The sequence below is a fragment of the Scyliorhinus torazame genome, chromosome 14 (assembly GCF_047496885.1).
Source record: "Scyliorhinus torazame isolate Kashiwa2021f chromosome 14, sScyTor2.1, whole genome shotgun sequence".
Classification (NCBI taxonomy): Eukaryota; Metazoa; Chordata; class Chondrichthyes; order Carcharhiniformes; family Scyliorhinidae; genus Scyliorhinus; species Scyliorhinus torazame.
Window position 1 is genome coordinate 44,203,610 of NC_092720.1, and position 14,785 is coordinate 44,218,394.

The window sequence follows — 14,785 nt, forward strand, 5'->3', positions numbered from 1 at the left end:
TGTGTGAGAGGGTGGGATGAGTGTGTGTGAGCAAGGGTGGGATGAGTGCGAATGAGAGAGAGGGTGGGATGAGTGTGTGTGAGAGAAGGCGTGAGTGTGCGTGAGAGAAGGGTAAGAGTGTGTGTGAGACAGAGAGATGATTGTGTGTGTGAGAGAGGGAGGGGTGAGTGGTGAGTGTCAGAAAGAGAGAGGTGAGTGTGTGAGAGAGGGATGAGTGTGTATGAGAGAGGGGTGTGTGTGTTTGTGAGGGAGGTGAATCAATGTGTTTGCATGTTTGTCTTTAATGAGAATCCAGCATTCCAGCAGCACTCCCAATTGTAAATTAATTTGTGAAAAGATCTACATCACTCCTCCCATTAAACATGACAAAAGAAGATAAGACTCAGAAGTATTTGTTGAATGACAGAATATTTTAATTAGAATAAATGGGTACATATAAGACATGATAATTTAAGTTTGTTTTTGTATGTTTTACTTAACGTGCAATAACAATTACTTAATTGTTGTTTAACTCTTCAAAATAATAAGAATGTTTCATAGGAGTTCCGTCAGTACTCTTGAGAGGCCAAAAGGGTTTCATGGCTGGAAAAGTTAGGGAAATCAAACCAGCCTAAGACATGAGTATTTCCAAACCTTCTTTGTTATCATATTTTAATTGATATGAATCCTGTTGAAGAGTAGCAGTTAACCCTTTGTGATCTGAGGTACAGTCAAATTAATATACTTTGATTGATCTTAAAATATTTTTTGCTGCAAAGGCTGTGCAAGTTGACAAATTTTATGAAACATGAACAACATTTATCACCTGGATCGGCATGATGTTCAGCCTTAGCTAGAAGAGCTTTGTTTATTATAGTTATTTGGATCATTTTTCATTTAAGCATTTACATAACTGGCTATTGCTCATATAGTTGGATAAACACTTTTACTCTTCCAGAGGTCTTGGGAAAATACATGGAATTTGCTGGAATCAACAGGACCCTGCCATTGTACTGCAAAAACTTGTATTTATATAATATTATTAAAATGCATCACAAAGTGAAATAAGTACAAGTCAATGGAAGAGACATTGGTAAAAGTGATCAAAAGTTTGGTGAAAGACATAGGTTTTAAAGAGCAGCTTAGAGGAAGAGCGAGAGGTTCAGGGAGGAAATTCTAGAGTTTATTTTTAAATAAATTTAGAGTACCAAATTCTTTTTTTCCCAATTTAAGGGGCAATTTAGCATGGCCAATCCACCTGCCCTGCACATCTTTTTGGGTTGTGGGGGTGATTCCCACACAGATATGGGGAGAATGTGCAAACTCCACACGGGCAGTGACCTAGGGCCGGGATCAAACCCGGGTCCTCGGCGCCGTAAAGCAGCAGTGCTAACCACTGCACCACTGCCACCCTGAAATTCTAGACTTTATGACTAAGATGGCAGGCAGCTTGACCACCTATTGTTGAGTGAAAGAAGTGAATGATGCATACAGGCCAAGGTTAGAAGGACAGTTTCTTGGAAAGTTATAAGGCCAGAAGAGATTACAGAGATATGTATGGGAGAGAGAGTTGAAGACTAGGATGAGATATTTTGAATAGAGGCATTTGTGGGTTGGGAATCGGGCTGGGGAATCAATGTCAACAGGGGTGGTGGTGACAAGGTCTTGGCACAAATTAGGATACAGGCAGTAGTGGTTTGGATTTCAAGTTAACGTAGGATGGAAGATGGTGACTGCTCAGGAGAATATAGGAAGTAACAAAAGTATGGATGATTGCTTCAACAGCAGATAGGCTTAGACAGGGAGTGAGACTTGGAAGAAATAAGGAGTCTTTGTGATGCAGAATCTTTCAGACCAGAAGGTCAGCTCAGGGCCAGATAGGATGCCAGCGGTGAAAACAATTTGGTTTAGCCTGACATAGTAGCTAAGGAGGTATTGGAACTTGTGGCTCGGAAAAGCGGTTTGTGATGAGAGCTGGATAATGGCTTCCAAATTCGCTGTGTTTAACTGGAGGACATTTTAGCCTCACAGCGCTAGGGACCCAGGTTTGATTTCAACCTTGGGTAACTGTGTGGAGTTTACACATTCTCCACATGTCTGCGCGTGTTTCCTCTGTGGTTTCCTCCCAGTCCAAAGACATGCAGGTCAGGTGGACTGGCCATGCGAAGTTGCACCTTAGTGTCCAAAGGTTAGGTGGGGTTTAAGGGATACTGCGGGGGCCTAGGTAAGTGCTGTTTCGGAGGGACTTGCACACTCGATAGGCTGAATGGCCTCCTGTACTGTAGGGATTCTATGATCTATGTAGCACTGGATGTCGGACAGGAAGGCAAAGGCATTTTGAGTGATCACTAATGGGACAGGGAAGTAAAGGAAAATGAAATGCCCCGGGGATGCGAAAATCCTTCACATCGCACAGAGTGTTAAAAGTATAATGTATTACTCTTCTTGTCCAACTGGCTGAAGCACTGCCTGGGTGCCAGGCTGCCAGTGCAAGGGTACCCGGGTACCAGGGTAGCACTGCTATGGGTCAGGGCCTGAGGGGGGCCATGCCCATGAAAGGAGAGTGGTGGGGGGGGGAGGGGGTTTAAGGGTGATAGTGTGCAGGGAAGATAAATAGGGGCCTCCAGGAGGTTGAGGGGGATGATGGGTAGGGGTCCTGAAAGGGAGAGGGTGCTGTAAAGGGGCTTGGAGGGGGCCTGAAGAGGGTGCCCCCCCAGGTACTCCATAGCGGGGGTGTCCTCGCTTGTGGATTGTGGGGTAGTGTCCATGTATGTGGGGGACCTACCAAGCTCACTTAAGAGATCAGGGCACCCTTTCAAAATGGCGGCTCGATCTCTGAGTTCAGCTCCCAGTGCTAAAAAACATAGAAACATGCAGGAGAAGAGCTTGAGATGTAATATATTGGCCTGGAATGGGAGCACAAATCAGGGAAATGGTGATTGCATGCGCAGGGTGCCCAATGTACAGTAAATCACAACAAAAAGAGGCACTTAAACCACAGTGTTCCAGAGAGTCCCTGGCAGAAAATTGTAGTGGATTTATTCACTTTTGACACCAGTGAGTACCTAATAGCAGTCGATTATTACTCTAAAGTTTTTTGAGTCTGAGAAAAGATAGTAAGAGCATCGCTGTAATTAATCATTTGAAATCAATTTTTGCTCATCATGGCATAGCTGAAGTGGAAGGTCGAAGGGCATGTTCCCGTGCTGTATTGCTCATCTCAGACAACAGCCCACAATTCTCAGGCACTGAGTATCTCAAAAGTTGCACAACTGGGAGATTTTCCTCACTACATAAAGTCCCAAATATCCAAAGATTGGCAAAAAAAACTTTTTTTTAAAAAACAAGGAGAAAAGCATGGGCGGCAGCATTCAGAGGAGTAAAAGCAAATTACTGCAGATGCTGGAATCTGGAGTCAGAGGAGTAACTTGGGTGAGAAGAGAGGTGGAGGCAGCAGTCGGACGAGTGCAGCACGGTAGCATTGTGGATAGCACAATTGCTTCACAGCTCCAGGGTCCTAGGTTCGATTCCGGCTTGGGTCACTGTCTGTGCGGAGTCTGCACATCCTCCCCGTGTGTGCGTGGGTTTCCTCAGGGAGCTCCGGTTTCCTCCCACAGTCCAAAGATGTGCAGGTTAGATGGGTTGGCCATGATAAATTGCCCTTAGTGTCCAAAATTGCCCTTAGTGTTGGGTGGGGTTACTGGGTTATGGGGATAGGGTGGAGGTGTTGACCTTGGGTAAGGTGCTCTTTCCAAGAGCTGGTGCAGACTCGATGGGCCGAATAGCCTCGTTCTGCACTGTAAATTCTATGATACTATGAACTGTAGTGGCAAGTGATCAGTTCCTCGGTTGGCAATTGTGGCTCATGAGTTACATACTCATGTAAAGACTCACCTTGATTGATCAGCCCACTTTTTTTCATCATCAATATTTAGAAAATAGCTAACTAATTGAAAAGATTTTTCGATATCTAAACATCTCCTTGGCAACAATTATTTAACAGAACAGCTAGAATTTGTGAAAGTTTTAATCACAAAAATAAAATTCTACTGAAAACTTGCTTTGATCAAAAATCATAAGTTACAGTTACATTATTTTGCAAAGCAAAATGACATCACGTATTATCATGTTAATGTTACCCGATCATGCAAGTCACTCACAGACATTGATGGTAACTAAAAAGCTTGTTTTATTTTTTGAAACATTTATTAACATTGTACTTAAGAGAAAGTATAATTCTATTAATAGTATTTTTATTAAAACTTTTAATGTTTTTGATAATCAAAACTTTCATTTATATTAATACATACTAATATTAACCCATCACTTCTCTTGAAACCAGATTTAACCATACTTTTATTTTTGGGTCACTTGCTAATTTTAATATCCTCATTCCCATTTATAGATATTGAGAATAGTAGTCCCAATACTCTCTGTTGTGGCCTAGCAGTGTTTTAATCATTCCAGCCCCAAAAGTACTACTCCCAGTTTGCTGTTGTTTAGTCAAACACATTTTCTGCTGCCATATTGACATTCATATCTTGTACCTTCACCAGACTTAATGTAACGTGGGCAGCACGGTAGCTCCAGGGTCCCAGGTTTGATTCTCGGTCTGTGTGGAGTCTGCATGTTCTCCTCGTGTCAGAGTGGGTTTCCTCTGGGTGCTCCGGTTTCCTCCCACAAGTCCTGAAAGACGTGCTGTTAGGTAATTTGGACATTCTGAATTCTCCCTCTGTGTACCCGAACAGGCGCGGAATGTGGCGACAGGGGGCTTTTCATAGTAGTGTTAATGTAAGCCTACTTGTGATAATAAATATTATTATTATTATTACTATAATGTGGTAAATTTAACAGGTTCAACATGAATAATTTCATTCAATCTCCAGAACTCTATGGAAAGCAGGTACCCAGTTTCTAAATGTGACAAGATATCAAGACCTTTTATGAATTGCTGGTTAACATTGATGACGTGTAGTGATTATATTAACTTATATTTTCCATAATCAATTGTTGATTACCACATTAATGGAACTGCTTCCAGGGAACATAATCGCAAATCACTATTACAGTTAGCACTAACGAGTAGAATCCTGATATGTGAATATAATAACTACCCCAGATTTTACAGCATGTATCAAATTTCTTTGCTAAGAAATATTCTAATGTAACTTTTCACATTTTCTTTTTCTGCACATCTGATCTACCTACATCAAAAACACTACTGTTTCTAGTGGGTGTTCTCAAAGATGCTCAGGATGGTATGGTTGGCACTTGGGTTGTTCAGGATACTGTGGTGTCTGGCTCCACAAACAGGCTACATACATCCTGATGAATTTTTTCAGTCTCCAGAGGTTATGGCAGGTAAACAAATTCTGATAGCTTCTTTAAAATATATTTTCTGCAAATTATTTTTGTTGTGACAATTCATTTTGTTTCCTCCAAGCAGTTAGCCTTTTTAATCACAGAGGTTCAGAAGACATAGCTCAACATGCCTGCTGTGCTTGACTGAAGGTCTACCTGTGACACCTGGGACTCTGCCTGTCCTCCACACTCAAAGCAAATGAGATTGAAAGAAATTGATTGAAATTGCACTACTCTTTGGGGAACACAGTTACAAATCTCAGTTAACGGTGGGATTTAAAGACAGTTGTCTCGATAAAATGTCTGTTTTCGGCTTCTTCCCAATATTTTTACTTATGTTCGGTGCAAATGTCAGCCTCTGTAGATTTGACCAAACATAGCCTAATGCATAAAATATATTGTATATTTATGTTTCTGACATTAAGTTATACATCTGGAAAAAATGCCATCAGATATGCTTGATCTCTTGGCAAGGACAGAAAAAAGCAACAGTGATAGACCATATTGCACAAGCTAAAATTACTGATTTAAACTTATGACAAGATGCAATTTTTTATGGAAGCAATGATGACTCTTTGTCAATATCCTTCAATATCCCTTCTAAACAACAAATCTTTAAAAAAAAATTTTTGTAATAAATTTTAGAGTATCCAATTCAATTTTTCCACTTAAGGGGCAATTTAGCATGGCCAATTCACCTAACCTGCCGATTATGGAAGCAATGATAAGTGAGGTTAAAAATATCAACACTCGAATGAAGGTATGAAAATGTGTGCACAACTTGTAAAGGGGGTGAGTGAACAGCAGGTGGCTGACTTGTTTAAAGATTTTGTATGTGAAGGGAAAGTAAGCAGAATGGAATGGGGAAAGAAATTAAAAATTTAAAAGCTACAGGAGCAAGTCAATCCCTAATGTTAAAGATATTTGTTGTGTGGGCAGCACGGTGGTGCAGTGGTTAGCATTGATGCCTCACGGCGCCGAGGTCCCAGGTTTGATCCTGGCTCTGGGTCACTGTCCGTATGGAGTTTGCACATTTTCCCTGTGTTTGCGTGGGTTTCGCCCTCACAGCCCAAAGATGTGCAGGGTAGGTGAATTGGCCACACTAAATTGCCCCTTAATTGGAAAAATTGAATTGGGTACTCTAAAATTTATTACAAAAAATTAAAAAAAAAGATTTGTTGTTTAGAAGGGATATTGAAGGATATTGACAAAGAGTCATCATTGCTTCCTTAAAAAATTGAATCTTGTCATAAGTTTAAATCAGTAATTTTAGCTTGTGCAATATGGTCTATCACTGTTGCTTTTGGTTTGCAGTATTCATCGGGTGGTTAAAATAATTCCTTTGGTTAAAGTGAACTTAAGTAGTTTGAAGATTGGATAAGTGATTGTAGGAGTGGTAGAAACGTTGCCCATTGTTGAGATGCAATTTATTCCAGGCAATTAGATAACTGGATCACAAATAATAGTGATGCCTATTGTGGTTGAACAGCCTGTAGAAAATCAAGCTGCAGAAAAATTGCAATGGATTATTCTGGAATGTTTCCTGATTGTCTGGTAACAAGGTAACAGGCACTTAAGATATAGGAGCAGAATTAGGCCATTTGGCCCATCACTCTGCTCCGCCATTCGATCATAGCTGATCTCATCCTGGCCTTAACACCACCGTCCTGCTCATTCTCCATAGCCACTCAACTCATTATCAATTAAAAATCTGCCTAGAGATTTGAAGAAAGCAGAGTTGGTACCTGGACACACACGGACATAAATCTGCTCACTCTTGTCTTCTCTCACTTCAGAAAGGCTGTGGGTTGATGTGTTCCTGAACCTACAGAGAACCTCAATGAATGAATCTACAATGAAACTATTATGGGCTGCAAACAGAGACCTGGATCTGAAAGCTTGCTTTGAAAGGAGGTCTGCTTAAAGACAATTATCTGTAACAAAGACTCTTTTTCTTTTTACTTATTATTTTCACCCCTCTCTTCCCCTCTGTGTTAATTTAATGTCTGTGTGTGTGATTGTGTAGAGAGAGAGTGGAGGGTAAGTTAAAGTGGGGGATTAGGAATTAGATGATAGTTAACCAGTTATATTTGCTGCATATTTCAATATAGTTAATGGGCGGATTCTCCACGGCAAAATCGTGTTCGGCGATTGGGCAGAGAATGGTCTCCAATGCCGAAATCGGGGCTGGCGCTGGTTTGACGCAGGTCAGCCATGCTCCACCCCCTCCAAACTGACGTCATTGCGTTGCGTGCCACGCGCCGTTGCAACGACATTGGCCCGTCACCGCCCGGCCCATCCGCGATGCTCCGCCCCCGATGGGCCGCGTTCCCGACGGTGTGGGAACCCGGCGTGGCGGCTGCGGACTGTGTCCAGCCCTGCCACATTTGGCCGGAATCCATGCCGCTGGCCAGGGAGGCTTCTGCAAGGGCTGGGGGGACTGGTGGAGGATAGCCAGGGGGTGGACTATGGGGTCACGGATGGCGGGTTGGGTCCGTACATGGTTGCTGCCATGTAGTACGGCGCGACCGCTGCAGGTCGTCAGCCATGAGCATGTGCGGCCCGAGACCCGGCCATTCTCCAGCCGTTTTCTGTGTGGGAGGCGGGGTTTCACCCGGCGCTGGTGCTGGCACCTTACCGGTCCCGGAATCGGTCAGGGTTTTACGCGATTTTCTTTGGTCGTAAAAGACACACATGCTCCGCTGGCGCCGGCACTTAGCTGCTGAAACGGAGAATCCAGCCCCTTGTTATTAATATAAAGTATGTGTTTAAATTTGCAAACCTGGTGACTGTAATTACTGGGTAGCCAAGGACCAGACTTTGGTATTTTCTAAGAATTATTTGTTAATTAGTTGTGTTGCGACTCTGAGACAAGACTGGAGCGGGCCTCCAGCAGTGGCAATGCCCCAGAGCTTGCTCTGGCCACAGCTCAGTCCCATGGAATAGCCGGGGTGCCATCGGCACCCATAGGGAGGTGATGGGTCCTGTGCTGATGGCCCCTCAAAGGGGAGGGGAAGGGGTGTTGCTAGAACACCACAGCGCCTTGGACTCCTGTCCCAGTGCATCCGATGGGCAGAACAGGGGGGCACCACGTCACCTGGGGTTCCCGAGCCAGGCCCGTCCAGGTCCGATCGTTCCAGAGGACAGTCACAAAGAGGACACAAGTCACGGCGGGAATTGCAGCAGGCCGCCTCCACCCTTATATACGTCTTGGAGATCCACCTAGACATAGCTTTAGGGCCCATAACACCTCAAAATTAGGCACCAGTTAAGTTGGCACGGGTGCAACACATCGGATAGAATTAGCGTTAGGGCACTGGTATAAAAATGTTCACCATTTCACAAAAAACACCCGTGCACAAACATCTCAATCTGCCTTGGTGCTCTGTAAGGATGTGAGAGATGGGCTTGGCTGGGCTGGCTGCAGAGGGGGCGCTGAGGGAGTGGTGGTGTGGAGATGGGCAGCTGTTGGACGGGGGCAAGGCCAGGGCCCCCAGTTCAGCCACTGTTCTCTGTCCCGGTACCCAGACTCATCCCCATCGCTCTCCACCCCAACCCCGTCCCCAAGGGTTCGATGGGACCTTGTGATGGAATGAGCAGCTCACATGCAGGGATCACCCAGGTGGAAAGTGCTACCGTGGGCATGATTTAGACATTGTCAAATCATCTAGAGCACCAGAACTCAATTGTGGAGCGGGTTGTGATCATCCTCCATCCCATGTATCTGACTCCCTGTTACTGCCATCCCAGGGCCCGCACCACATAGTGAGGCAGGTAGGAATCACGGAGGGGGTTGCAGGTGTAGGAGGGAGGGGTGGGGGTGTTGGTGCAGGCAGGGTGGACATGGGAAGGGGTGGTGGCTGGGGGTAGGACGGGATGTTCTCCTGGGCCCATGCCTTGCCCATCCTGGCCCTCCCCCACATTCTCGTCGGACGAGGCCTGCCGTTCATCGTCGTCCTCCTCCAGCATATCGCCCCTCTGCTGTGCGATACTATTGAGGACGCAGCAGGCCACCATGATGTAGGAGACTTTCTGAGAGCGATACTGCAGGGCCCTCCCAAAGCAGTCCAGGCATCTGAACCGCATCTTCAGAATGCCAATGCACCGCTTGATCATGGCCCTGGTTGTGGCATGGGCATCGTTGTAGTGGGTCTCCACATTGGTCTGTAGCCTCCGGATAGGTGTCATCAGCCATGACTGCAGCGAGCATCGGGTGTCGCTCTATGCCGATGACCTCTTGCTGTATGTTTTGGATCCGTTGGAGAGTATGGGAAGGATTATGGGCCTGTTGGGGAGGTTTGGAGGGTTCTTGGGATATAAGCTGAATGTAGGGAAAAGCGAGGTATTCCCGGTGAATGAGCTGGCACTGCGGGCTAATTTAGGGGGGATGCCATTTACGGTAGCGAGGGATAGGTTTAGGTACTTGGGGATTCAGGTAGTGAGGGAACGTTGTGCTTATTTTAAGGTAATAAACATTCTTTATTAATTGATTACAATGAGACTGGACTGTTCCTCACTGTTTGCATATCTTTCCTCACATTGTACCAAATTGAAATTATTCATCACTAAGAACCGGTGTTCTAATTTACCCTACTAGCTTTTGGAATACCCTCGCATTTAATATCATCAGGGTTTTTAACAGATGTACTTCAGATATTTATGGTTGCTGTTTTTACTTTCTGCAGTTTGCTAGCAGGCTAGAGCAAGACTTTAAATTGCACATACCGTATTTTTATTTACAAGTATTGAAAGTGTTTAAAATTGTGTATATTTTTTCATTTCAAACACGTCTTTCTTTTCTTTACAGGTGACATTTTTAATTTAAAGATATTTCGTCCTTGGGAATTCAATACCAGCTACCCCAGTCGATCAGTCCTGTTCCCACTGGTCACAACAGGCTTTTCCTTCATAATCCTGAAAACATTGCATAATTCTGGCCTTTTTGGCAGTATTCTAAACAGTTACAATTTGTTGGTTTTCCCCAGATTGTATGTAACATGTTTGAGCTTTATACTAGACTATTCTGTATACCATTTATCCTGTCTCTGGGGAACAAATCCATGGCGTGCTTTAATACTGCTGAGTGGGTCACATGTGATGCTGGTTTTTTATACCAGGACATTTTCAAATGTTATAGAAGGAGCTTTGTTTGCATTATTGCTGCTGTTAGTGGCAATGGACACAGCACAAGAACATGGAGCACCATATTCTAGGACAAAGGAGTGGAGGAACAATAAACATCTTATTGGGATCGTTTTAGTTTCTGGCATTTTTAACAGACCCACATTCATTGGTTACGCTTTAGTACCAATGCTCCTGTGGCTTTCTTGTGATCAGAAAGGCACATTTCAATTCAGTTTAAGAACAATATTAAAGAGATCCTTAGGCATTTTTTCACCTGTAATTGTAACCACTTGCATTTTCATTATTGTAGATACACTATATTTTGATTTATTGTTTTCTGAAATTGACTGGTTCTTGAAAGATGGAAGTGCTGGACATGAACATGCTTTTAATCTATGCAAACATCTAGTTTTAACTCCATTCAATTTTATTCGGTATAATTTAGATCCAGAAAACCTTTCTGCTCATGGCAGGCATCCCTGGTTTACACACCTGACTGTTAATGGGCTTATGATGTTCGGTGCTCTTCACTTGTCAGCTGTTATATCTGCTATCAGAATGATAACCCACAAATTTGTCAGTGCAGGTGGATGTCACATGCCAAAGAAAAAGCAGTTTGAAAAAAGATTACAAATGCATTTTCCAGCTACTCCTCCAATTGTTGAATATTTAGTTTTGGTTTATTTTGTTCCCCTGATCATCCTGTCCTTGTTTAGTCATCAGGAAGCACGGTTTCTTAGTCCACTCATTGCACCAGTTGTTATACACAGTGTTTTAAATTATGACATGTTGAGGGGGAAAACTGTAATGGTTGTGTTTAACATTTTAGGTTCAGTACTTTTTGGCTGTCTGCACCAGGGTGGATTAATTCCTTGCCTGTCTTATTTAGAAAAAGCTTTGCATTCAAAGGATCCTGTGCCTAACCAGCTTGAGCACAATTTGATATTTTACCACACTTACATGCCTCCTCGCTATCTCCTGAACATCAGAACAGACAGAGAATCTATCAAAATCATTGACCTGGGCGGGTCTGATTTTTCTGTCCTCAATGACATAGTGAATGGGCTACTTGGCAATTTATCTTCCAAACACATTGAGAGTAACCAAATAAATATCTATATCATTGCACCCGGTACTGTTGAACACATCATTAAATACTGTGATTTTCAATGGAGAACTGTTGCATCCTTCTTCCCTCATTTATCTATGGAGGATCCCCCTGAAATTCCTTTACTTTTTTCTAAAGATGGATTGAACCAATTGAGTCTTTATATTTTCAAGATACACAAGTGAAAGAACTCAGAATTGTAGTGAAACTATTTACATAAGAGCATAGGAAATAGGAGCTGGAGTCGGCCATATGGCCTTTCAAGTCTGCTCTGCCATTCAATAAGATTATGGCTGATCTCTGACCTCAATTCTACTTTTCTACCACATCCCCATATCCTTTTATTCCCCTAGAGTACAAATATCCATCCATCTCAGCCTTCAATATTCTCAATGACTGAGTATCCACAACCCGAAAGGTTAGAGAATTCTAAAAAAATAAATCTCAATTCTGAGTGAAGAAATTCCTCCTCATCTCAGTCTTGAATGCTTACCCTGAGACTATGGCCTGAATTTTCATGGGGACGAAAGGGTCTTCCACTTAGCCAAAAAGGTGCTGGCCTCCCGATTCCAGAGGTTGCATTCCTGGACCTGGTACCCACTATTTTTGGCGGGGGGCGGGGAAGAGGATGGGGGATGGAGATAATTGTAGATTGCACATTCGTGGTTCACGGAGACAACTGCACATGTAAGAGTGAAGCTACCTTTACACATATCATTTTTGTTTGTAGGATGTGCAAAACATGACTTGTGGGCTTTAGACGTTTGAGCAAAATGTCTAAAGCTGTTGGACTCACTTAAAGAGAAAGGATAGTCTTTTGGATAGATCCAAGGACATTTTTGGGAGAGGTAAGGTGCCCTGTGGGATTGCTAAAATTAAACATGAATGTGCATAAAAAATGGATAGTTGGAACAAGCAGACATAATTAAATATGCACTTTTAATTGTTTTCTAAAAGGAGAAACAGCCTGCTATGACTACTTACAATTTAATTTATTTCTGGTGACATGAGCTGAGAATTGTCATTTTAGGATTAGTGCTGCATGACTAATTTCATAACCATTCATTATCACAGTGAGGTGGGTGATGGGTGCTTTAAGTCCACAATTTGACTGACTGCTCCAAATGATTATATAATTTTTGATTATATATACAAATGCCAAAGAGAAAATGCTGGAAAATCTCAGCCAGTCTGGCAGCATCTGTAGGAAGAAAAAAGAGCTAATGTTTCGAGTCCAGATGACCCTTTATCAAAGCGAGTCATCTGGACTCGAAACGTCAGCTCTTTTCTCTCCCTACAGATGCTGCCAGACCTGCTGAGATTTTCCAGCATTTCCTCTTTGGTTTCAGATTCCAGCATCTGCAGTAATTTGCTTTTATATATACAAATGGTTGTCTTTATGTAGGATTAGGTACTTGAAATAATTTTAAGGTATTGAATGGGTTTTTAATCAATGAGAGTGTGTATTTAAAGTGAAGTAATTGGTAGACACCCGGAACTTAATTTTATTTAATTTCAGTATGGCTCCTGAAGTCTTTCCATGGTGGATTATGAGTGAGTTGGTATGGAGGGTGTAAAGGCAGTGGATAAGGGGTCGTGGGGTTTGCATAGGGACTATAAAGGGCTTTGGAGGGTGAGTAAATTGGCATTAAGGAAACGAGTGACTGGTGGGTAGGTAAAAGGGCATAGGTTGGCATGGACAGTATGAGGGGTCATGAAGGGTGGGTAAGAGGGGGATAATTTGGCATGGAGGAAATGGGCTATGGGGGATAGTTGGTCATGAGTTGGCATAGATAAGGCATGGGGAATGTGTGGGAGATGAGGGAAGGTTTTTTGATTTTATTATTCTTTTTAAACCCAGAGCATTGAGGCAGGCCTTTTCACTGGCCTGCTGGGCACCCAGCAGGCCCTGCGGCTGCCTCCAAATTCTTTCCTGTTTTGGGGAGAGCAGACTTGACTCCTGCTATTACTGATCCAACCCGGCCCCAGAGTGAAATTTAAACAAACCGCCAAGTTGGTTAGTGACATTGGGAATTTTCTTGACTCTGCACTCCAAAATTGGGAGCAAAGATTTGACCCTATGTCCCTCGTTCCACACTCTTCGGCAAGGGGAAACAACAATTCAGTATCTACCCTGTCAAGCCGCCTCAGAATTTCATTGAGGTCATCACTCATTCTTCTAAACGGCAGAGGGATTATTTTTGAAGACTTTATACTGGTTACTTCTGTGGTGTATTTGTGAGTGTTCTTACTTTTGCAAGAACAGGATATATCCGCTGAGAATTGAGAGAGCATAAAGAACTTGAAGGCTTGTGTGGCTGCAGGAGGCTACAAAGTCATCTAAAACAATCTAATTTGATGGAACTTTTCTATATTTAAAGTAATTGCTAAGCTCAGCTCTATGCTCTGATCACAGCTGCCTCTCAACTCCAAATGGCTTTTACATGACTTCACTGGAATTAATTGAAATTGTAAAATATAATTCATGGTTAAAAGTGGGAATTGTAGTTTAGCAATTTACTTCACAGACCCCTGTTAATTTTAGCAGATTCTGAGAAAAAAGTGTCCTAAACCAGCATAGATTCCAACTGCACTTAGTTTATTCATAGTCTCATTAAGAATTTAGAGATATGACTGTTGTTGCAGAGCACGTCTGTAGTAGAAATACACTAGCAATATAGAGCATTTAGTAATAAGACACTAGTGGCAAAGTTATCCTTAAGCAGTTACCTAACAATGTGTGTTGTACCTTTCTCATATCTGTTAAGTGAGTGCAAAAAACGACTAAATCCGGTTAAATAACCAGATGTTGCTCTTTACATTCTAGATAAGATGATTTAACGTTATGTAATCTTAATACAACTTGTTTGATTGATTTATTATTCAGTTTTTTGTTGAACTGTCACATTAACTTGTGGCATGTCAGTTGGAAAGTTTGATTAAACCATAAGGACAACAATAACCAAACTATATTGTCAGCATTTAATACAATGAACCAGCTGTATAAGTAGACATATCAGCACTGATTAACATCTGCAACTCAACATATTTCCTAAGCATTGTGCAGGAAATGGCCAAATTTTAGACACTTGGCTGTAACCAATATAATAATGAAAGAATCATAGAAACTTACAGCACAAAAGGAGGTGATTTGGGTGATTGTGCCTGTGCTGGCTCTTTGAAAGAGCAGTCATGTTTTGTCCCACATCACAT

The 14,785-nt window shown here is 42.6% G+C and overlaps 1 protein-coding gene across 3 annotated transcripts in view; it reads left to right on the plus strand.

Moving 5' to 3' along the window:
* The window catches only part of LOC140389683 (GPI mannosyltransferase 4-like), a 35,402-nt gene extending 20,863 nt beyond the window's left edge, over positions 1 to 14,539 (plus strand). The window contains exons 1-4 of one of the 3 annotated variants that reach the window (XR_011934449.1): positions 5,250 to 5,340; positions 5,426 to 5,609; positions 7,137 to 7,254; positions 10,148 to 10,275. Coding sequence is in view for 1 of the 3 variants with exons in the window: in XM_072474058.1 (XP_072330159.1) it covers positions 5,226 to 5,340; positions 10,148 to 11,757 (1,725 nt within the window). In the remaining 2 variants the exon portion in view is untranslated. Of the gene's footprint in view, positions 1 to 5,208; positions 5,341 to 5,425; positions 5,610 to 7,136; positions 7,255 to 10,147 lie in introns of those variants that run through there. The other 2 variants (XR_011934450.1, XM_072474058.1) reach the window with 2 other exon arrangements.
* The last annotated feature ends 246 nt before the right edge of the window (positions 14,540 to 14,785 follow it).